The 21,505-nt window shown below is 39.5% G+C and overlaps 1 protein-coding gene across 6 annotated transcripts in view; it reads left to right on the top strand.

Moving 5' to 3' along the window:
- The window catches only part of ZNF155 (zinc finger protein 155), a 71,102-nt gene that overhangs the window by 44,414 nt on the left and 5,183 nt on the right, over window positions 1–21,505 (top strand). For 4 of the 6 annotated variants that reach the window (XM_063620950.1, XM_063620951.1, XM_063620952.1 and 1 more), the window contains 3 exons: window positions 16,812–16,912; window positions 19,903–20,029; window positions 20,199–20,291. In XM_063620950.1, coding sequence (XP_063477020.1) covers window positions 16,812–16,912; window positions 19,903–20,029; window positions 20,199–20,291 — 321 coding nt within the window. Of the gene's footprint in view, window positions 1–12,575; window positions 12,718–16,811; window positions 16,913–19,902; window positions 20,030–20,198; window positions 20,292–21,505 lie in introns of those variants that run through there. The other 2 variants (XM_063620953.1, XM_063620955.1) reach the window with 2 other exon arrangements.

The raw sequence follows: 21,505 nt of genomic DNA, 5'->3' as shown, positions 1-21,505 counted from the left end.
CTAGTTTGTGACAAAACAGATTTTAAAACAACAAAGATAAAAAAAAAAAAGGGCAAAGCAAGGCATTACATAATGGCAAATGGTTCAACAAGAAGAGCTAACTATTCTAAATATATATACACACCCAATAGCAGAGGACCCAGATTCATAAAGTAAGTTCATAGAGACCTACAAAGAGACTTAGACTCCCACACAATAATAGTGGGAGACTTTAACGCTCCATTGACAATATTAGATCATTGAGATGAAAAATTTACAAAGATATTGAGGAACTTAACTCAGCTCTGGATTAAGCAGACCTGATAGATATCTGCAGAACTCTCCACTCCAAAACAACAGAATATACATTTTTCTCATCACCACATGGCACTTAAAAATTGATCACATAATCGGAAGTAAACACTCCTCAGCAAATGCAAAAGAACTGAAATCATAACAGTCTCTCAGACCATAGCACAATCAAATTGAACTCAAGATTAAGAAATTCATCCAAAAAATTAATGAAATTAACTGAGAACCACACAACTATGTGGAAATTGAATAACCTGCTTCTGAATGACTCTTGGATAAATACTGAAATTAAGGCATAAATCAATAAATTATTTGAAACTAATGAGAATAAAGACACAATGTACCACAATCTCTGGGATGCAGCTAAAGAAGTGTTAAGACAGAAATTAATAGCACTAAATGCCCACATCAAAAAGCTAGAAAGATCTCAAGTTAGCACCTTAACATCACAACTAAAATAGAGAACCAGAAACAAACAAGTCTCAAAGCTAGCAGAATACAGGAAATAAGATCAGAGCAGAACTCAAGGAGACAGAGACACAAAAAACTTTCAAAAATTAACAAAACTGCTAGCTAGACTAATAAGAAAAGAGAGAAGAAACCAACTCAATCAGAAATGATAAAGGAGATATCACCACTGACCCCACAGAAATACAAGCAACCATCAGAAAATATTATAAACACCTCTCTGCACATAAACTAGAAAATCTAGAAAAAAATGAATAAATTTCTGGAAACATACACCCTCCCAAGGCTGAACCTGGAAGAGATTGTATCCCTGAATAGACCAATAACGACTTCTGAAATTGAGGCAGTAATAGTCTACCAAAAAAAAAAAAAGCGCAGGACCAGACAAATTTACAGCTGAATTCTAACAGAGGTACAAAAAAGAGCTGGTACCATTTCTACTGAAACTATTCCGAACAATTGAAAAGAAGGAATTCCTCCTTAACTCTTTATATGAGGCCAGCATCATCCTGATACCAAAACCTGGCAGAGATAAAACAAATAAAGAAAACTTAAGGCCAATATTGCTGATAACTGTCAATGCAAAAATCCTCAATAAAATACTGGCAAACTGAATCCAGCAGCACATCAAAAAGCTTATCCACCACAATCAAGTTGGCTTCATCCCCAGGATGCAAGATTCGTTCAACATATGCAAATCAATAAATGTGATCACATAAAGAGAACCAAAGACAAAAATCACATGATTATCTCAATAGATGCAGAAAAGGCCTTTGATAAAATTCAACATCCCTTCATGCTAAAAGCTCTCTATAAACTAGGTACTGAAGGAACATACCTCAGAATAATAAGAGCCATAGATTACAAACCCACAGCCAATATCATACTGAATGGGCAAAAATTGTAATCATTCCCCTTGAAAACTGGCCCAAGACAAGGACCGCCCCCCGCCCCGCCCTTTCCCCACTCCTATTCAACACAGTATTGGAAGTTCTGGCCAGTCAAGTCAGACAAGTGAAAGAAATAAAGCGTATTCAAATAGAAAGAGAGGAAGTCACAACAGTACCTTTGTTTGCAGATGACATGATCCTATGTCTAGAAAACCCCATCGTCTCAACCCAAAAGCTTTTTAAGCTGATAAACAACTTCAGCAAAATCTCAGGATACAAAATCAATGTGCAAAATTGCTAGCATTCCTATACACCAACAACAGATAAGCAGAGAGCCGAATCACGAATGAACTCCCATTCACAATTGCTACAAAAAGAATAAGATACTTAGGAATACAGCTAACAAGGGAAGTGAAGGACCCCTTCAAGGAGAACTACAAACCACTGCTCAAAGAAATCAGAGAGGACACAAATGGAAAAACATTTCATGCTCATCGATAGGAAGAATCAATATTGTGAAATGGCCATACTGCCCAAAGTAATTTATAGATTCGATGCTATTCCCATTAAACTACCATTGACATTCTTCACAGAATTAGAAAAAAGACCTATTTTAAAATTCATGTGGAACCAAAGAATAGCCCAAATAGTCAAGACAATTCTAAGCAAAAAAAAAAAAAAATATGGAGGCATCATGCAACCCAACTTCAAACTATACTCCAAGGCAACAGTAACCAAAACAGCATGGAACTGGAACAAAAACAGACACATAGACAAATGGAACAGAATAGAGAACTCAGAAATAAGACCACACACCTACAACCATCTGATACTCAACAAACCTGACAAAAACAAGCAATGGGGAAATGATTCCCTATTTAATAAACGGTGCTGGGAGAACTGGCTAGCCATGCACAGAAAATTGAAACTGGACCCCTTCCTTACACATTATACAAAAATTAAGATGGATTTAAAACTTATAAAACCCAAAACTATAAAAACTCCAGAAGAAAATCTAGGCAATACAAACCAGGACATAGGGACAGGCAAAGATTTCATGATGAAAACACCAAAAGCAATTGCAACAAAAGCAAAATTTGACAAATGGGATCTAATTAAATTAAATAGCTTCTGCACACCAAAAGAAACTATTATCAGGGTGAACAGACAACCTACAGAATGGGAGAAGATCTTTGCAATCTGTCCATCTTACAGAGCCTACAAGGAACTTAAACAAATTTATGAGAAAAAAATCCATTAAAAAGTGAGCAAAAGACATGAACAGACACTTCTCAAAAGAAGACATACATGTGGCTGACAAACATGAAAAAAAAGCTCAACATCACTATCATTAGATAAATGCAAATCAAAACCACAATGAGATACTGTCTCACGTCAGTCAAAATAGCAATTATAAAAAAGTCAAAAAGAAGCCAGGTGCAGTGGCTCAAAGTGCTGTAATCCCAAACCTTTGGGAGGCTGAGGTGGGTGGATCACTTGAGGTCAGGAGTTGGGGACCAGCCTGGCCAACATGGCAAAACGAACCCGTCTCTACTAAAAATACAAAAATTAGCTGGATATGGTGGTGCATGCCTATAATCCCAGCTACTTGGGAGGCTGAGGCATGAGAATTGGTTGAACCCAGGAGGCAGAGGTTGCAGTGAGTCAAGGTCATGCCACTGCACTTCAGCCTGGGCAACAGAGTGAAACTGTGTCTCAAAAAAAAAGTCAAAAAGCAACAGTTGTTGGTGAAGTTGGGGAGAAAAAGGAATGTTTTCACATTGTTAGTGGGAGTATATATTAGTTGAACCATTGTGGAAGACAGTGTGGCAATTCCTCAAAGATTTAGAGGCAGAAATACCATTTTGCCCAGCAATCTCATTACTGTAATATATACCCCCAAATTATAAATCATTCTATTAGAAAGATACATGCACTTGTATGTTCACTACAGCACTATTCAAAATAACAAAGACATGGAGTCAACCCAAATGCCCATCAATGATAGACTGGATAAAGAAAATGTCATACATATAGACCATGGAATACTATGCAAACATAAAAAGAAATGAGATCATCCAGGACATGGATGGAGCTAGAAGCCATTATCCTCAGCAAATTAACACAGGAACAGAAAACCAAACACTGTATGTTCTCACTTATAAGTGGGAGCTGAATGATGAGAACATATGGACACATGGTGGGAAACAACGCACACTGGGGCCTCTTGGAGGGGTGGAGGGAGGGAGGGCATCAGGCAGAATAGCTAATGGATGCTGGGCTTAATACCTAGGTGATAGATTGATCTGTGCAGCAAACCACCATGGCTCACATTTACCTATGTAACAAACCTGCACATCCTGCACATGTACCCCTGAACTTAAAAGTTGAAGAAAAAAATAAATAATAGTATTAAAAAGGAGAAACCATGCAAGAAATAATTTATGGAAACATGAGTTGAAATGCAGGGTACACTCAGCACTGCAATCTAGACCTTTATTTTGATTATTATCTTATTCCACTTGGCTCCTGGCTTCCCCTCATCCCCTGTTCTCAAGTCGGATTCTTATTATTTGGGACGCTATCTAGTGTTCCCTTGATTGTATACAGTATAAATTTAACAATAATTTGTCATTTTTCTCACAATACAAGGTGAAAAGATTTTGTAATAGACCACTGCATATTGTACAATTAAGTTTTTTCAACAGTTTTAAGGCAGGATTCACAGTAAACACTTTTTTCTTTTAAAAAATTATTTTTAAGGAATAGAGACAGTCTCACCATGTTGCTTGGCTGGTCTTGAACTTCTAGGCTCAGGCAGTCCTCCTACCTCAGCCTCCCAAAGTGCGGGAATTATAGGCATGAGCCACCACACCCAGCCCACAGTAACATTTCTAATGTGGCAGATGTAGTTACATTGACAAAAATTTTTCTAGTAAAGGCCGGGCATGGCGGCTCACTCTTGTAATCCCAGCAATTTGGGAGGCTGAGGTGGGTGGATCACTTGAGGCCATGGGTTCGAGATCAGCCTGGTCAACATGGCGAAACCCCATCTCTACTAAAAATACAAAAATTAGCTGGTGTGGTGGTGTGTGCCTGTAATCCCAGCTGCCTGAGAGGCTGAGGCATGAGAATCGCTTGAGCCTGGGAGGCGGAGGTTGCAGTGAGCCGAGATTGTGCCGCTGTACTCCAGCCTGGGCAACAGAGCAAGACTTCATCTAAAAAAAAACATTCCTAATAAGTTTTGAATTGATCATGATTTGTGATTCTGTGTTTCTATGCAGGCTTTAATATGATTGCCTTCTAATTGCTGTAGTATTTCTTTTATCAGACTTCTCAGGTAGAAGCTTTTCCAAATTTGAAGGAAAATTTTTGGCAACCTTACTACTCTACTTCTTCCCATCTCTATGAACTACCAAGAAAATTTGTTGGAGTTTGGTAGTTTCATCATACATATTCATTATTGGAGCAGGAGTAACATTTACATACTCTTCTTTATTGTTGGCCATAAGAATAGGTTTTTTGGAAAGTGGTATATGGCAGTATGTATAAGGTACAACTGTTCGACCTGGAAATCATAGGATAGAAAATTACAACATTAAAACTCTGAAAATTAGTAGATTACATGGATGATGTCACTTCATTTTAAAATGGAAAGAAAAAGTGTTCAACCACAAGAATTTGTGTGAAGTGCATTTATTCGTATGAAAACACAAAGCCAGTAAAATGATGACATAGATGTACAATAAAAAGAGAAGAGCATAATGTATGCCTTAGGAAATCCTATTGTAGACTTCATAACAAACTAAGTGTCTTTGCGTTTCTGAGTTTGTTTATTTGGTTATTTTTAGTGTGTACATACATCATTTATGGATGAATATTCTGACATTTTCCCTGGCAATGAGTATTTGCTGGAATTTTTCATTTTATAATTTTATGCAGTTTTAAATTTCTCATTGAACATCAATTTTACCAAAGCAGTTATGTGATGAAAAATTTGAAAAGTTATTAATATTAATCACTTACCTATAAGGACTCTGAATAAGATTGCTCTCCATTGTCATATGACAGTTCAAAATTAAGGAATAGGGATGTGGAAGTCATATTTCAAAACAAAAAAATGTATCTGGTCACCTGGATATACAGACTGAGTGTGGTCAACTGCCTTCATAACTAATGTGTGTGATTCTGCTTTAGGCGTAAGTCAGGAAGCAAGCAAATCCTAGTGATAGCAATAATGTGGGTATATATAGTTGTGAAAGTTAAAAAAACAGATTTTCAAACATCTGTTTGAAGAACAGATGTGCATGATCAGGGAACTTAACGTGACAGCAGCAGTCTCTTAGTGTGTGGAACCAGCTTGGAGAAAGAGCTGATTTGGGTGCCAATTCATAGTTATACACCACGGTGTAACTTAACTGTATTAGGTTAAAAGGCATTCTTCAAAGTGTGTAGTTGAGATACATAAGCTTTTCATAATTAATTTTCTAAATAATATATTTTCATGATGCTATATTCATGCTGTGCCAGTTTGGATAGTAGATTGGAGGTCCCTAAGACCACCTCTGGGTTCTGTGATTTACTGAAATAACTGAGAGTTTAGTTGTACTTATAACGATATTACAGTGACAAGATACAAAGCAGAATCTATAAAGGGAAATGGCTCATGGGCAGTTGTCTAGAGGAAACCAGAAGCAAACTTACCAGAGTCCTCTCTGCATGGTGTTACATAAGACTCAACTCCTCTAGCATTGAATTGTGATACTACTTGTGAAATGTCTACAATGGAAGCTCATTGGCAACCAGCAGCGCAGGTTCTTATTGAGATTGCTTATGTAGGTATGTGTCTAGTACATACCAAGATTCCCAACTCTAAGAAGAAGAGCAAGTGTTCCAAATAAGCTGCATTGTAGAGTTTAGGCACAGTGAACCACTCTTACCCATTATGGAAACGTGGCAACTCTCTCAAACCCCATGTTCCTTGACTCCAGCCAAAGGCCAGTGTTGCAAACAGCTCTTTTTAAAGTTAGCAGTCTGACTTATGCCTGCTGTGTTAACTTTTTGTGCACGTGGTATCAGAAAAGTAGGGCCTGCAGTCTTGGGGGGTTTTCTTAAACAATTACCAGATAATAGTTCATCTCTAAGGTAATTATTTGTAAAATAAAACTCATCAGATTACATTTTAAAATATTTTTATAACAAAAGATACCATAGGTAGGCCTTCCATCTACCCTTTTGTGTGCCTGGGTCCTCAAACTGGTCACAAGATGATACTAACAGCTGATTTGTTTTTATCATTCATATTTGTGTGTCACAGACTGCATGAGTATTTGACTCTCAGTAAAACTGAATACTGAATACCTTGCTTCATAGGTAGTACCTGAGCTTTTGTGTGGCCAGTATTTCTTGCCACTTCTCACCATGGACTGGGTCCCTTTTATGTGTGTGACCCTGGTGAGTTCACTATGTTAACTTTGAAATTGGGTACATTATTATAGTTGGGAATTATTGCAGAGTCTCATTCTCTGTGTTTGAAAAATAAGGGAAGCTTCCCAAGTTATTAATCTCTGACCGTATTAGTAGGATATCCATTTAAAGGTTTGAGTTAAGTGCCACAACATTTGTGTGTTTTTTTGATACACTATGACAATAACTTCCTGAATAGATTTGTTGTTGTTTTTAATTTTTATAGTAAAAACACACTCATTTTACTTGCAAGAATAATGCCTAGACATTGGAAACAATTACTTTGGTACAGAAAAGTCTAAAAAAGAAAGTGGAAGATAGGAAGTATGAATATTTTGGTAAGGATGGTTCAGCATATCTATGCATATAGGTAACAATTGTATAGAATTTTACAAAACTAGGAACACACTAAGCATACTTGCTCCTAACAGGATTGTCCTAATTTGACACTAATGTTAAAGGCTGTATAAATAAGTTGACCTCCAACCTCATTTCTAATGCCTGCTGTATCCTGGTGTACTGGATATTAATTTTTCCTTAAACAGTTTTCTGCTGATGAGGATCTGTGTGGTATCAATTTTAATTACAACATGCCTAGACTACAGTCCCTAGTTATTTAATCAAACACTAATATATATATATATATATAGGGAAGGCATTTTGTAGATATTTAGCTCATAATCAGTTGGCTTTGAGTAGGGATATTATGTGAGATAATGTCGGTGGGCCTGATGAATCACTTGAAATTATTTAAAAGTAGAGCTGAAGCTTCTTTGAAAAAAAAATATTGCACCTTTTAGTGGCATCTTCCTCTCGTGGGTTAGTGTTCCATCTGAGCCATCCTGGGGTATAGCCATATGGTTTTTGCAATTGCTTAGCCAGTCCCGCAGTGGCATAAGAAAGTTCCTTGCAATAAATCATTTGTATATGTCATATTGATTTTGTTACTCCGTTTCAACGCTGACCAAAAGATTTTTTTGTTCCAGAAGTGGTTCTAGAGGAAGAGAATCTTAAGAATGAGTTTTCTAAATTGATTCTGTGTTTTCTCAAATTGGATTTCTCATCTTTTTTAGTTTAAAGGCACTATTGACTTTATTTCCAGTGGAAAATGGGGCATTGGTTGTTAAAGCCATGACATGGTGATAAATATATGCCAAATATATTGGATAATCCCAAGCATATACCTATAGAAGGCATGATTCTGGATGACTATGAATTTGTTAGTTTCGGACATAATAGTCAAACAAGGACTATAGTGGTATTTACTAGTTGCTCCTATTTGTGCTTCAGAAAGTGGGAAAGAAAAAGATGAGGTTATGCACGTTGTGCACATGTACCCTAAAACTTAAAGTATAATAATAATAATAATAAAAAGAAATGTAAAGATGAGGTCAAGGCATCAAATTCCAGCTCAATCAGAATAACCTGAAAGCTTCAGTCATTACGCATGGCTTCTTAACCTTGTGTTGTTGATCTTGGCATTCATAGTAAATAACTTGATGGGAAGTCTATTACACTGTTACTTTATTTGTATAGACAGGAGGATTCTATTGCAAGTAAACAGAAATGCAACTGGAATTACCTAACAGAATCACATCTCCCAAATCAATTCTAAGACACGTCCAGTTTACAAATCCACAATTGCTTCAATAAACGGGAGGTCAGTTCTGAATTAGGATGGACCCTGGTGCATTGCAGAGTGCTTCACAAGGCCCTACAACCATTAACCCGTGTGACTATGTACTCAAAAGGAGAAATATTCAAACCTCTTGGCAATGACTAACTCCTTATTGTCAAATGGCACATTTATATTTTGATGATTGGGCCTGGTGAGAAGGAAGCAGGAAGGAATCTAGGCATATTTGTAAGATACATACGTATCAGAGGGAAGAAATAAATCTTATAATAATGCATGGGCCTTTCACCTTGGTGAAATTTCCACAAGTTCACTGATGTAGGCCTATTGAGATACCCCTTCTGGGTGTAGGGCAAGTAGAATATAGCCCTTCCTACAATCAAAAAATAGCGTCACAACACCTAGTGGACCACTGGGGCTATTGTATGCTACTTATTCCTCATTGAGGCGTGCTACTTTGCCTATTTTGTGTGACCTGAAAACATTTTGACTCACCCAAGGTAAGTCTGTGCAATGTGTCCCAGCTGCTATGTAAGTTTCTCTGCCATCAGGACCCAGAAGAGCCAAAAATGATTAAAATGTTAATGAAAGATAGTGATGGTTGAGCCTTTGGCTGGCCCTAGTTAGTAAATCAGCACTTTAGAAGGCTGAGGTGGGAGAATTGTTTGAGTCCAGGACTTCAAGACTAGCCTTGGCAACATAGCAAGACCTCGTTCTAAAAAAAAAAATTGAGGCGAACTGACCAAAACTCAACATAAAAATGGGTAATAGATTTGAACAATTTACAAAAAGAAAAATAATACTGACACAAGAAATATGCAAAAATGTTCTGTGTTATTTAAAAAACAAGAAATATAAATTAAAACGAAATTTAAATACACTTCTTACCATTTGATTGGCAAAACTTTAAAAATGTTGTAATAACACATTTTGTTAGCTAGTTTCAAGGCAAGAGTATATTTATACATTACTTCTGCAAATGGAAATGGTACCAAAAAATTAAGGCAGCTTGACAATATGCAACAAAATGTATTTCTGTTAACATCTTCACCTTTCAATCCTGCTTTTTGGGATGTACTCTTCTGATGTATCTTCAACAGGGATAATATATAAATGTGCAAGTGTATTTATAACAGCATCATTTGTAATAATAAAATATTGGAAGTCACTGAAATGTCCATAAATTGCAGCACTGTTAAATAAACCACTCAGTGGAATTTATGCAGTTTTAAAAATAAATTACTCCATATGAGGTGATTTCCAAGATGTTATTATGTGAACATAGAAGAGTTAGAAGTGTACTACCCTAACATTTAAGTAAAAAGGGAAAATAAGAAACACATCTATTCTGTTAAAAAAAGTGGTAATGAAAATAATAAAATTAGTTACATAAAGGTGTTAGGTGGCAACACTGTGGAAGTGGTTTAGGGGTAGGAAGGAGGGGAGTGGCACTTCTCTGAGAATAATATGTGGTAGAGCATTGACTCATGGGAACATGTTGATGACTGACATACCCAATAATATAAAATCAAGAATGAGATTTATTTGTAGATAAACTAGGAAAGTTAAAACCATAGAATAACAAATTAACCTAAATGTATTTCAAATCAATAACAAACAGTCTAAAGGTGAGAGTAAGAAGTAATTTAAGCAACTTATTAAACAGTACAGTGTTCGACTATATATCCTCAGTCTAAAGACAAAAAGAACTATAAAAAATGTTGAACTCTACTTTTGAATTATTTTTTACAATGATATGAATTAGTAATTCTGACACTGCATGATGCGTATGCAATGGTCTTAATGTTTGTGGCCCACCAAAATTCATGTATTGAAATTATTACCCTCAATGTGATGTTAATAGGAGGTGGGGCCTTTGGAGGGTGATTAGGTCACGGGATGAATACCCTTATAAAAAATGCCAGAAGGAGCTTGTTTGTCACTTCAACCAAATGAAGACACAGCAATATGGTGCTACCTATGAACAAGAAAGTGGCCAACTACCTGACACAAAATCTGCCAGTGCTTTGATCTTGGATCCCAGTTTCCAGATCTGTGAAGAATAGACTTCTGTTGTTTAAAAGCCAGCCGGGAGTGGTGGCTCACGCCTGTAATCCCAGCACTTTGGGAGGCCAACATGGGTGGATCACAAGGTCAGGAGATCGAGACCATCCTGGCTAACATGGTGAAACCTCTTCTCTACCAAAAATACAAAAAAATTAGCCGGGCATGGTGGCAAGCACCTGTAGTCCCAGCTACTCGGGAGGCTGAGACTGGAGAATGGCGTGAACCTGGGAGGCGGAGCTTGCAGTGAGCTGAGGTCACGCCACTGCACTCCAGCCTGGGCAACAGAGCAAGACTCTGTCTCAAAAAAAATAAAATAAAATAAAATAAAATAAAAGCCAGGCAGGCTATGATATTTTGTGACTAAAAAATATTGGTACCAAGAGGTGGGGTTGCTGCTGCAACAAATATCTAAAAATGTAGCAGTCTTTTTGGAACTGTGTAATGGATAGAGGCTAAAAGAGTTTTTACATGCATGCTAGGAAAAGCCTACATTGCCATGAATGGATTGATAAGGACAATTCTGGTTAGGGCTCAGAAATAGAGAATAAGAACTGTAGAGAAAACATCAATCTTGTTAGAGCATACCTAGGTGGTCATGATCAGAATGTTGGTAGACACATGGACAGTAAAGGCCATTCTGAAGACCTCAGTCAGAAACGTTGAACATGTTGTTGGAAGAGAAGAGAGCTTCTTGTTATAAAGGGACAAAGAATTTGGCTGAATTATATTCAGGTGCTAGTGTTTTATGGAAGGTAGAATTTGTGAATGATATAATTGAATATTTATCTGAATTAATTTCTAATCAAAGTGTTGAAGTTGCTGCTTGAATAATCTTGACTACCCATAGTAAAAGGCAAGAAGTGAGAAATGACTGAAATAATTATTAATTAAAAGGGAAACAGAACTAAAATTTTTAAAAGTTTACAGCCTACCTACTTTGGAAAAAAAAATAGGAAACCTGAAGAAAACAAGGGTATGGTCAAGCAATTAATTCATGAATTTAGTATGAATTGGCCATGTCAACTGAAGCCAGGACCTATTCTCCAAGACAATGGAAGAATGACCCCAAAGGCATTTCACAGATTATGGCAGCTTCTCCTCCCATCACAGGCCCAGAGTGCAAGGACCTGGGGGATAGAAAGGGCCTTTGATGCCAGATATACCCTAATATATTAGGCACAGTTTCCTGCCTACTACGATTGAGCGTGTCAATAAATTTTTATCTCTTGGGAGGGAAGAATAGAGCAAGGATACAGCTGTAACTGGTATAGAAATAGCAGCCACTCAATTTTCAGAGAAGTGTTCCTCATACTGTGGTTGGCACAGTCACTTGATCTAAAGAAAACCATGAAAAGTCTTCTTTTTTAGTTTAGAAAAATTGATATAGAACATGAGACTCCATTTTTTTAAAATAAAAATATAGGTTGATAGGCCAGAATTCACAGGTCCACCTGCCTGAGCCAAAATTCTCACGCCTCCACAGAGCAAATGGACTCCATTTCCCAAGATACCAGCGAAACGCCTGCGGGAGTCTAGTTGCCCAATCGATGCGCAGGAAATTTGGCTCCCGCAGGCGTTTCGCGAGTATCTTTGGAGGCGTGGGAATTTTGCCCCAGGCAGGAGGACCTGTGAATTCTGGGAAGTGGAGTCCATTTGCTCTGTGGAGTCGTGGGAACTTTGGCTCAGGCAGGCGGATTCGGGGGATTCTGGGAAGTGTAGTCCAGACGCTCTGTGGCATAATCGGCACTTCCGGTCTCCTAGCCGGACATTGCTACTTAACAAGGTGGTTTGAGCCAACTCTGTGTCTTGCGGGTCTTTGCGAAAGTGAACCAGTTATTAGGGGCGCCTAACGACCTGGGGGTCAACTAAGGGGGTAAGAAGCCCTGGAGAAGATCTGAGGTTTGGAGATGCGAGGGATGGGAGGGGAGTTTCGTTGCCGTCGATGGAGCCTTCTGGCGTTGGGGGCTGTACTCAGGTCCACCGGAGGAGTCGTTGGGGGTTCGGGGGGCGGGGAAGAACCCTGTCTAGACTTGTGTGCCTGTTTAGAGGGTTTTCCAGGTGTTTGACCTCGCTCAGTCCGCCTCCCTCCGCTCTAAGTGTGCGACCTCTTTCTCGCGATATAACGTGGGGTGTTACTTAATCTCCCTGTACCTCCCATTGCCGTTTTTTAAATGAGGATTTTAGGACTATCCTGATAGACTTGTTTTAGGAGTTGAAAGTTGTGGTATAAAACAAAGACTTAACAGCTCCTGTCACTTGGTGTCCTGTTAATTTCCCGCGAAGTGGTCAGGTGCCCGGGTGGGGTCAGAGCTCCAGCTGCCCCAGCCCTTCTCTTGGATCCCGGCAGGACTCTGGATCATCCCGGACGCCTGTGACCTCTTTTTAGGAAGGCGTGGGATGCATCCACGTTTCACGAAGGGAGAGGAGCATTTAACTTGTATCCAGGACGGCGACGCAGTCAGAATGTTTTACAGCTTTCTCCTTCCCCAGCCTGACTTTTCTAAAAGAGCTGCAGGGAGGGACTTGGCTACTGAGGACAAAGCTGTCTACGCGAGTGGTCTTTGGCTTTTCTCTTTTTTAAAAAAAATGTTATTTATTTTGTTAGTCTGTTTTTATTATTGTTATTATTTGAGAACGAGGTTTGCTCTGTCTCCCAGGCTGGAGTGCAGCAGTGGCGCGATCTCAGCTCACTGCACCCTCCGCCTCCTGGGTTCAAGCGATTCTCTGTCCTCAGCTCCGGAGCAGCTGGGATTACAGGCATGCGCCACCATGCCCGGCTAATTTTTCTATTTTTAGTAGAGACGGGGGTTTCACCATGTTGGCCAGGCTAGTCTCGAACCTGTGGTCCTAAGTGATCCGCCTGCCTCGGCTTCCCAAAGTGCTGGAATTACAGGTGTGAGCCACCGCGCCGGGCCGGTTTTTCTCTTTACAGAGATATTCACCTCAACCAAGAGTGTATAGGATGTGTCCTTGGGCATGGGTGTTGATAATAATTAAGCCTTAATTGGTAACTTAATTCTAAGGGCTTTATGGAAATAAATACATTTACGCCGCACCATGGCTCTGTGGAAAGGTATTGGTCTTTTCCTTTTTTTTTTTTTTTTTTTTCTGAGACGGAGTCTCGCTCTGTCGCCCAGGCTAGAGTGCAGTGGAGCGATCTGGGCTCAGTGCAACAGGCCGCCTCCCGGGTTCAGGCGATTCTCCTGCCTCAGCCTCCTAAGTAGCTGGGATTACAGGTGCGCACCACCACGCCCAGCTAATTTTCGTATTTTTAGTAAAGACGGGGTTTCACCGTCTTGGTCAGGCTGGTCTGAAACTCCTGACCTCGTGATCCGACCGCCTCGGCCTCCCAAAATGCTGGGATTACAGGCGTGAGCCACCGCGCCCGGTCGCTCTTTTCCATTTTAAATATGGGAGTGAGACAACGGGTGCTTAGTTCCCAGTAGAATGAGGTGCAGCTGGAGCTGGAACCTAGGCAGTTTGGGTCAGAGCCTGAGTTGATCATCCCTTGGATACATTTTCATTGAGGTAGAGGAACTAGCTGGAATCAGGTGGGGAAAGAAAGTTAGGACTTGATTGAAGGGACCTTGAGAGCAAGGCTCATGGACTTGGACTTCTGTAGGAGTCTTTTAAAAATTTCTCAACATCTTGTTTCACTTTTTATAAGGATTTTGTATTGTGGAACTATGTCATTGCGGAGCATTTTAAAATTAGATTAATAGGAGGAGAAAACATGTTTTAAATTACCCATGAATCCAAGATGTGAAGGTGGTAACTGTCTGATACAAGAGATAGAACTTCCAGTTCTCCTCTGTTTCTTTTTAGTCTTTGTGTCTATTGTATATTTATTTATAAGCATTTAAAAATTGTTATAATATCTTAATGTGTTTTCCCATATTTCTTTAACTATGGAAACTTTTAGATACTGCTGATAGAGAATAAACTAGCAAACTGCCATATTATGTCATGCTCATCCATATTATTCCTTTTTATTTTTTGAGATGGAGTCTCGCTCTGTCACCCTGGCTGGAGTGCAGTGGTGCGATCTCGGCTCACTGTGAGCTCTGCCTCCCGGGTTCACGCCATTCTCCTGCCCCAGCCTCCCGAGTAGCTGGGACTACAGGCACCCGCCACCACGCCCGGCTAATTTTTTGTATATTTAGTAGAGATGAGGTTTCACCGTGTTAGCCAGGATGGTCTCGATCTCCTGACTTCGTGATCCATCCACCTCGGCCTCCCAAAGTGCTGAGATTACAGGTGTGAGCCATGGCGCCCGGCCCCCATTGTTATCATCCTTATAACTATTTCCTGATAGTTGAAAGCCTTTCATTTTTATATCATTTCAAAGCTATAGAAGAGTTGCAAAAATAGTATGAGGAATTCTCATATACTCTTTACCCAAATTTGCCAATTGTTTACATTTTTCCTGTTTGCTTTGTTGGTGGCCATGAGCCAAATACTACCTGGAACATACCTGTAACCGGAGACAATTGATTGTAGATTTCTGCAGCAAGGAAGCCCACATTCCATGGTGATCATGGGGTGACTTGGTAAGAGGTGTTTAGAAAGGGCTGGTTATAGGGTCTCACATAACATGCTAGATAATATTAAGATATCATATTAAATGATATTTATTAAATATTAGATATCTGTTTTAAAAACTACTAATTGTGCTTATAGTGTTATAATTAGATAGTGCTAGATAACATATTCCATAACATCATGGTATCTCATATGTGGTTCCATAATTAAATTTGCTCAATTTTTTCATTTAAAGTCCTCACAACTATCCTCTACCCCACCCTTCACCCTGACCCCAGTTTAAAGTCTAATTATGTGCATTATGTTTAGTCATCACATTTCTGTCTTCGTTAATCTGGAAGGATTTCACAGCCTTTTCCTTTAATATATGTGGTATTTTTAAAGAGTGTAGGCAAGTTATTTTGGAGAAAGACGTTCATTGGGATTTATCTGGTATAGTTCATGTTTAGGTTCAGATCATGCATTGTTATTGCTTCTGGGCCTTATGCGTTGTTGGTGCGGATACCACCAAAGTGATAAGGTTTCCTTCTTATTGTAACATAACAGGGCCAAATGATGTTGGTTTGGCCCTTCATTGGTGATCTCAACTTCGTTCATTTGGCCAAGATGATGTCATTCAGATTTGTCCACTATAAAATTACCTTTTTAAAAGAAATAGTCAAGTTTCTTCTGGGGAGATACATTATTAATGGGCATTCACTATAAAAATGAGCTGCCAGTTCTCCCCCATTTATTTATTAGTTTCTTCAACTATAAATATTCTATCAATATGGACTCAGTCTTGCTAAGTTAAATGACATGTAAACTAACAATTATTTTTTCCAATTCTATGGAGGTATTTTTTACATATCATAGCATTCACCAATTTCAGGTGTACAATTCAGTGATCTTTAGGAATTTCACATAGTGGTTTTGCCATCGTCATTATTCGGTTTAGACCATTTTCATCCCCTAACTGGACTTCTTGTGCCCACTTACAGTTAAAACTCATTTTCAGGCTGGGCGTGGTGGCTCATGCCTGTAATCTCAGCACTTTGGAAGGCCAAGGTGGGAGGTATAGCTTGAGCTCGGGAGTTTGAGACCAGCTCTGGCAACATAGCAAGACCCCATCTCTTAAAAAATAAAAACTCGTTCTCACCTCAAATCTGGAGCAACCACTAGCTTATATTCTCTCTATATACCGTTATCTATTCTGGATAGTTCATATAAATGGGATCATATAATCCATGGGTTTTGTGATTGGCTTCTTTCATTTAGCATGATGTTTCCAAGCTTTGGAAACATTCTTTAAATTTCCAAATAAGATTCCATTGCATGGATACGCCACCATTTGCCTATCTATTTACCCAGAGGAAGGCATCTTGGTTGTGTGCAGTTTGGGGTTATTATGAATAATGCTGCTGTGATCGTTCATGTGCTAATTCACAACACACATCTCTCTTTTTCTGCAGACTGTGGCATGTTTCAGGCAGGATTCCAACCTTCCTTCAAACTGCATCACTCAGGAGTCTGCACATTCCCCAAAGTAGGAGGAAAAATGACCACATTCAAGGTGAGGGGGGCGTGCCTCTCTTGCTGTTAAAATTCCATGTCACTACTCATACTGTCATGTGTTTTTCTCTGTCATGAGAAGACTCAAGGGGAAAACAGGCATTTGGGGACCTGTTGTATGCCAGGTGCTTTCTTTATCTCTTTTGTGTTGACTGCATTTGGTTTTTTGTTTTGTTTTGTTACCATTATTTATTTTATGGAGTATGAAAATTAGTAGAAATGAACAGTGCTCCCACTTCCTTACCTCCCCTCTCTCAAATTATCCACTTTTACCTTCTCTTGCTCTTTGTCATGTACATTCATAACTGTATTTGTATTGATGATATACATCTAATTGTAAATTGTGCTCTTTTTATATGTTACATAATCTTCCATTTTTATGGTCACATCATATTCCTATTACATTGATGTATCTTTTTATTTATAACTACCTCACGTTCATAGACATATTTTAAGCAACACTGCAGTGACAGCTTTCCTATATATAACCTTTTCCCACAAAATTAATTTTGAAAACCATATGCCATTTTAGCTCAATTTTGAAAGGGTACTTTTGATATGTACCACATTGGCTATTTTGCAGATAGAATATTTTAACTGGGCACAGAACAACAGGATATAACTGCTGCTCCACACAAATATTGTTGGAGTTTTCACACCGGAAGAGCTAGAGTCTGTGTTCTCCTTGTCTCAGTCATACTTTGCATGTGCTTTATTTACTGGTCTCTTCTTACTCATTTATGTAGTAAGCAGTTTAACCAAAGCAGTAGGAAGCCTTCATTTAAAATGTCCAGTGATACTAAGATTTGCCAGTCACTTGTGTTCTGTTACTACATTTACTCCTCAGAGCAGCAGAATGAGGAGGTTCCTGGTCTCTTCTTCTTAAACAGGTGAAATATGAGAAACCTGCTCGGGTGTACACAAGCAACCAAAGGTCAGGAGTGTTAGCCATTTGGCTCAGGTGAAAAAGAGAAAGAAGGAGAGAGAATTCTCCATTGAGCAACCTATGCCCTGTGGTGTGGGTGTCTGGAGTGCCCTGTTGAGTGATGGTGTCCCTAGTGGTGCTGCTCCTCCCTGTCGCCACTCGGTGTGACTTCTTGTCACATGTCACTCTGACATGGCATCTACTCCAGGCACTGAAGTATACTGATTTCCATAGTTGTTATAGAAAAATCTTTAAATCCCTTATGGCAAAAGATGCCTCACACAATGTTACCAGAAGAAATAATGACCTGGGGCAGAAATGTTTGCCACGTGGATACCTAAAGAATATAAAATTCAAAATCAAAACCTTGAGCACAGAATAAAGGAACAACTCCAAACAGATACGAACAAAGGACACTAAAAGGCCTATGTAAAAGGAGAAGTAGAGATGGCCAATAACCTTGAAAAGTGATGGTTTTCATTTATAATCAAATAAGTGAGAATAATAGAACGAATTGTTCCCCCAATCAGATTACCAAGACTGTGGGAATATTTATAACCTGCTCTTGGCCATGATAAAGAGAAGCAAAATACTTGTATTCTGTTCAAAGATTATGGAGGTAGGTAAAAAATTGGGAAGAAAGCATGCAGTTATATGATCACAGTTCTAAATGTGCTTATTTTTTGATGTTTTAATTTTCATTTGAAATTATTATTTTAAACAATGAAAGAGTAAGATGTTCTTACATCTTACTGCATCATTACTTAATGATGCTCTTTACAGGATTGATAATTGAAAATATGTAAAATTAAATATTCTTTACTGTAGCTAAAAGTAAGTCATCAGTTGTCTGGAATACTATGCAGCCATGAAATAGATAATGCTAGTAACAACAGTAAAAATGATTCCAGCTAATGTTCATTAAACAGTGGCACAGATGTTTCCAAATGCTATGTATTTCCTTGTTTAATCCTTTAAAATACTGTGCCAGATAAGGACTATTATTTAGAGAGGAAACTAATTCCTGTAGGCAAACATGTCTAAGGCCACACAGCTAGGAAGGGGCAGACCCTTAGGATGTGCAATGATGCATTCTGGCTTCTGATCGGGACACTGAGGGCTGCAATTAACATTTGTGGTTTGTGCCTTGAGAGTAGAGGACATACTACATAACTGTCCCACACAGCTGTCCACGCTGGTACTGTGGAGTAGGTTCACTGTGCACTGATTACCAACTTGTGTGAGTCCTGTGAGACAGAACACGATCTCACTCAACAGATTACGTGAAGCAGATTTGTTATCTACAAATTGGCAGCAAGGGAGCACAGAAGTGTAGGATACACTGTGAGGTGGCCATCCAAGGCTGAAGAAAACATCCTGGGGTGAGTAGAATCTTGACCCTATTTCCACCAAAGCAGAGGTACCCCAGAAGGCAGCCCACCCCAGGTTATATACCTCAGGGGCAACACGACTCACTGGGCACTTTCTCCCTAACTCAAGACGTTATCTTCCCTAGGAAGGACAGGAACATTGCATTGCCAGCATGTTCTGTGTTCATTCTTCAGAACTATAAGCAAGAAAGAATGATTCAAGGCCACCCTGAAAATTACCCACAGTTACCTAAAACTTGTTAGTTTAGCAAATACTAAAGAAAAGCGATAGCATCCAGGGTTTGAGTATGAGAGAGGAGGACGATGGGCCTTACCCAACAAAATTGGGACTGAATTGTTTAATGTTGCTGGGGCAGTTGGCAAGATTTGTTGAACCTATATATGGGTAGCCCAGGATGCAGCATGTAGAGTCCTAGAGGGTTACATACAAGTAGACTCGATGAGTGCACAGAGTAAATGTACGGGACTTCATCATTGCACTTCTGGTGGAGTTCAGGAAAACCAGTGTGTGTCATTGTCAGGATATAGGCAGAATGCGTGGGAAATCTCTAAGTTGACCTACATCCCTCAATATTGAGAACAACTTTCCACTCATCCCGTTCCCCTGCTCAATGCTGCTTCTCCCCCACTAGTCCTTGGTCATAAGGTTGAAGTTATGTCTTCTTGATGCTGTAGGAGGCAGTGACCTTCAAGGATGTGGCTGTGTTCTTCACTGAGGAGGAGCTGGGACTGCTGGACCCTGCCCAGAGGAAGCTGTACCGAGATGTGATGCTTGAGAACTTCAGGAACCTGCTCTCAATGGGTGAGCATAGGCATCCTTTGTATCTGAACATCAGGCCTCAGGAGTGGCTTTGTACCTTAGAGTGTTCAAGTTTGAGTGTGCATTGGGAACCTAAATATCCAGTAAATTTTGCCTAAATATTACCCAGAATGTGTTGGGATTCAGCACGTGACCTTACCTATTCACACAGGGCATCAACCGTTCCACCAAGATACATTCCACTTCCTAAGGGAAGAAAAGTTTTGGATGATGGGGACAGCAACCCAAAGAGAAGAGAATCCAGGTAAGAACTAAGCATCTGTGTGTCCTTGTACATGACTCTCCCACCTGTTGTGCTTCTGTCCATCCCCATTTGCATTGCTCTGATGTAAATGACCACATCTCCTTCCTGGATTATTATAACTGCCTTCCAGTTGGTGGCCCTGTTCCCATCCTTCCCACCCTAATATCTGTTCTCATGGCAGCCAAAGCAATCCTCAGGAAATGGAAGTCAGGTTGTCATTCCTCTCCTCAAAAGCTTTTATAACTTCTTATTTTTATTAATGTTACAGCCTCTTTAAGTGCATCTTGGAGACCTATGTGGTCTGCTCTTCATCCCATTGTGCCTCTCTGACTGCATCTGTCCTTTCCCTCTTTCTCCATCATTTCCAGCCACATTTCTTCCCTGCTGTTTCTGTCCTGCCAGGGACACTGTACTGCCTGTTGTGGTAACCAATGACCACAAACTTAGTGGACTAAACAAAAATATTTATTATCTCTGTTCTTTGGGCCTGAAGTCTGATACATTTCACTGGGCAAAAATCAAAGCATCCCTAGGGCTTTGTTCCTGCCTGGATGTTCTTTGAGGGAAAGCTTCACTTTGGTTTACCAGTGTCTAGGCACTGTCCACACTCCCTGGCTCTTGTTTCACGTCTCCATCTTCAAAGGCAGCTACTTTGCATCTCTGACCATTCTTCCATAATCCTATTCCCTCTGCCACTCTTCCTAAGCCTCTGCCTCCTACCTTTCAGGTCTCTTGTGATTGCATTGGTCACTCCTGCATAATCCAGGATGATCTTCCTACCTTCTGCTTAGGTGACTAGTGACCTTTATGGCATCTGCCGTTTTAATCCCCCTTGCTGTGTAACATAATAGGAAGGCTGACTGTATATTGCAGAACAGTTTTTTTTGGCCTGCTGATTGCTGCTTATCCAATTCTGACTTTCTTAGGTTCCCTTGACGTGATTGGTTTTAGGTGTGTACAATTGACCCACGTCCCGTGGAAACTTCTAAGCATTGTTTTTATGACCACACTGAGTAAGATGCCTTCCCTGAGACTTACCTTGGAGCTTTCCATAGGGAGCATATTTATATCAGGGAAGAAATTCTTTTTGAATGAGGATTTCCAGCAACATTTCCTTTGAAAGATTTACCCATCTGCAGCCCATTTGCCTTTTCCAAAGTCTGTATGCACTTCACTGGCCCCAGGTTCCTCCTTCTTCTTACTAGAAGGGGGAA

This window comes from Symphalangus syndactylus, chromosome 17 (genome assembly GCF_028878055.3).
Source record: "Symphalangus syndactylus isolate Jambi chromosome 17, NHGRI_mSymSyn1-v2.1_pri, whole genome shotgun sequence".
Lineage (NCBI taxonomy): Eukaryota > Metazoa > Chordata > Mammalia > Primates > Hylobatidae > Symphalangus > Symphalangus syndactylus.
This window is presented reverse-complemented; position numbering and strand designations above follow the sequence as displayed.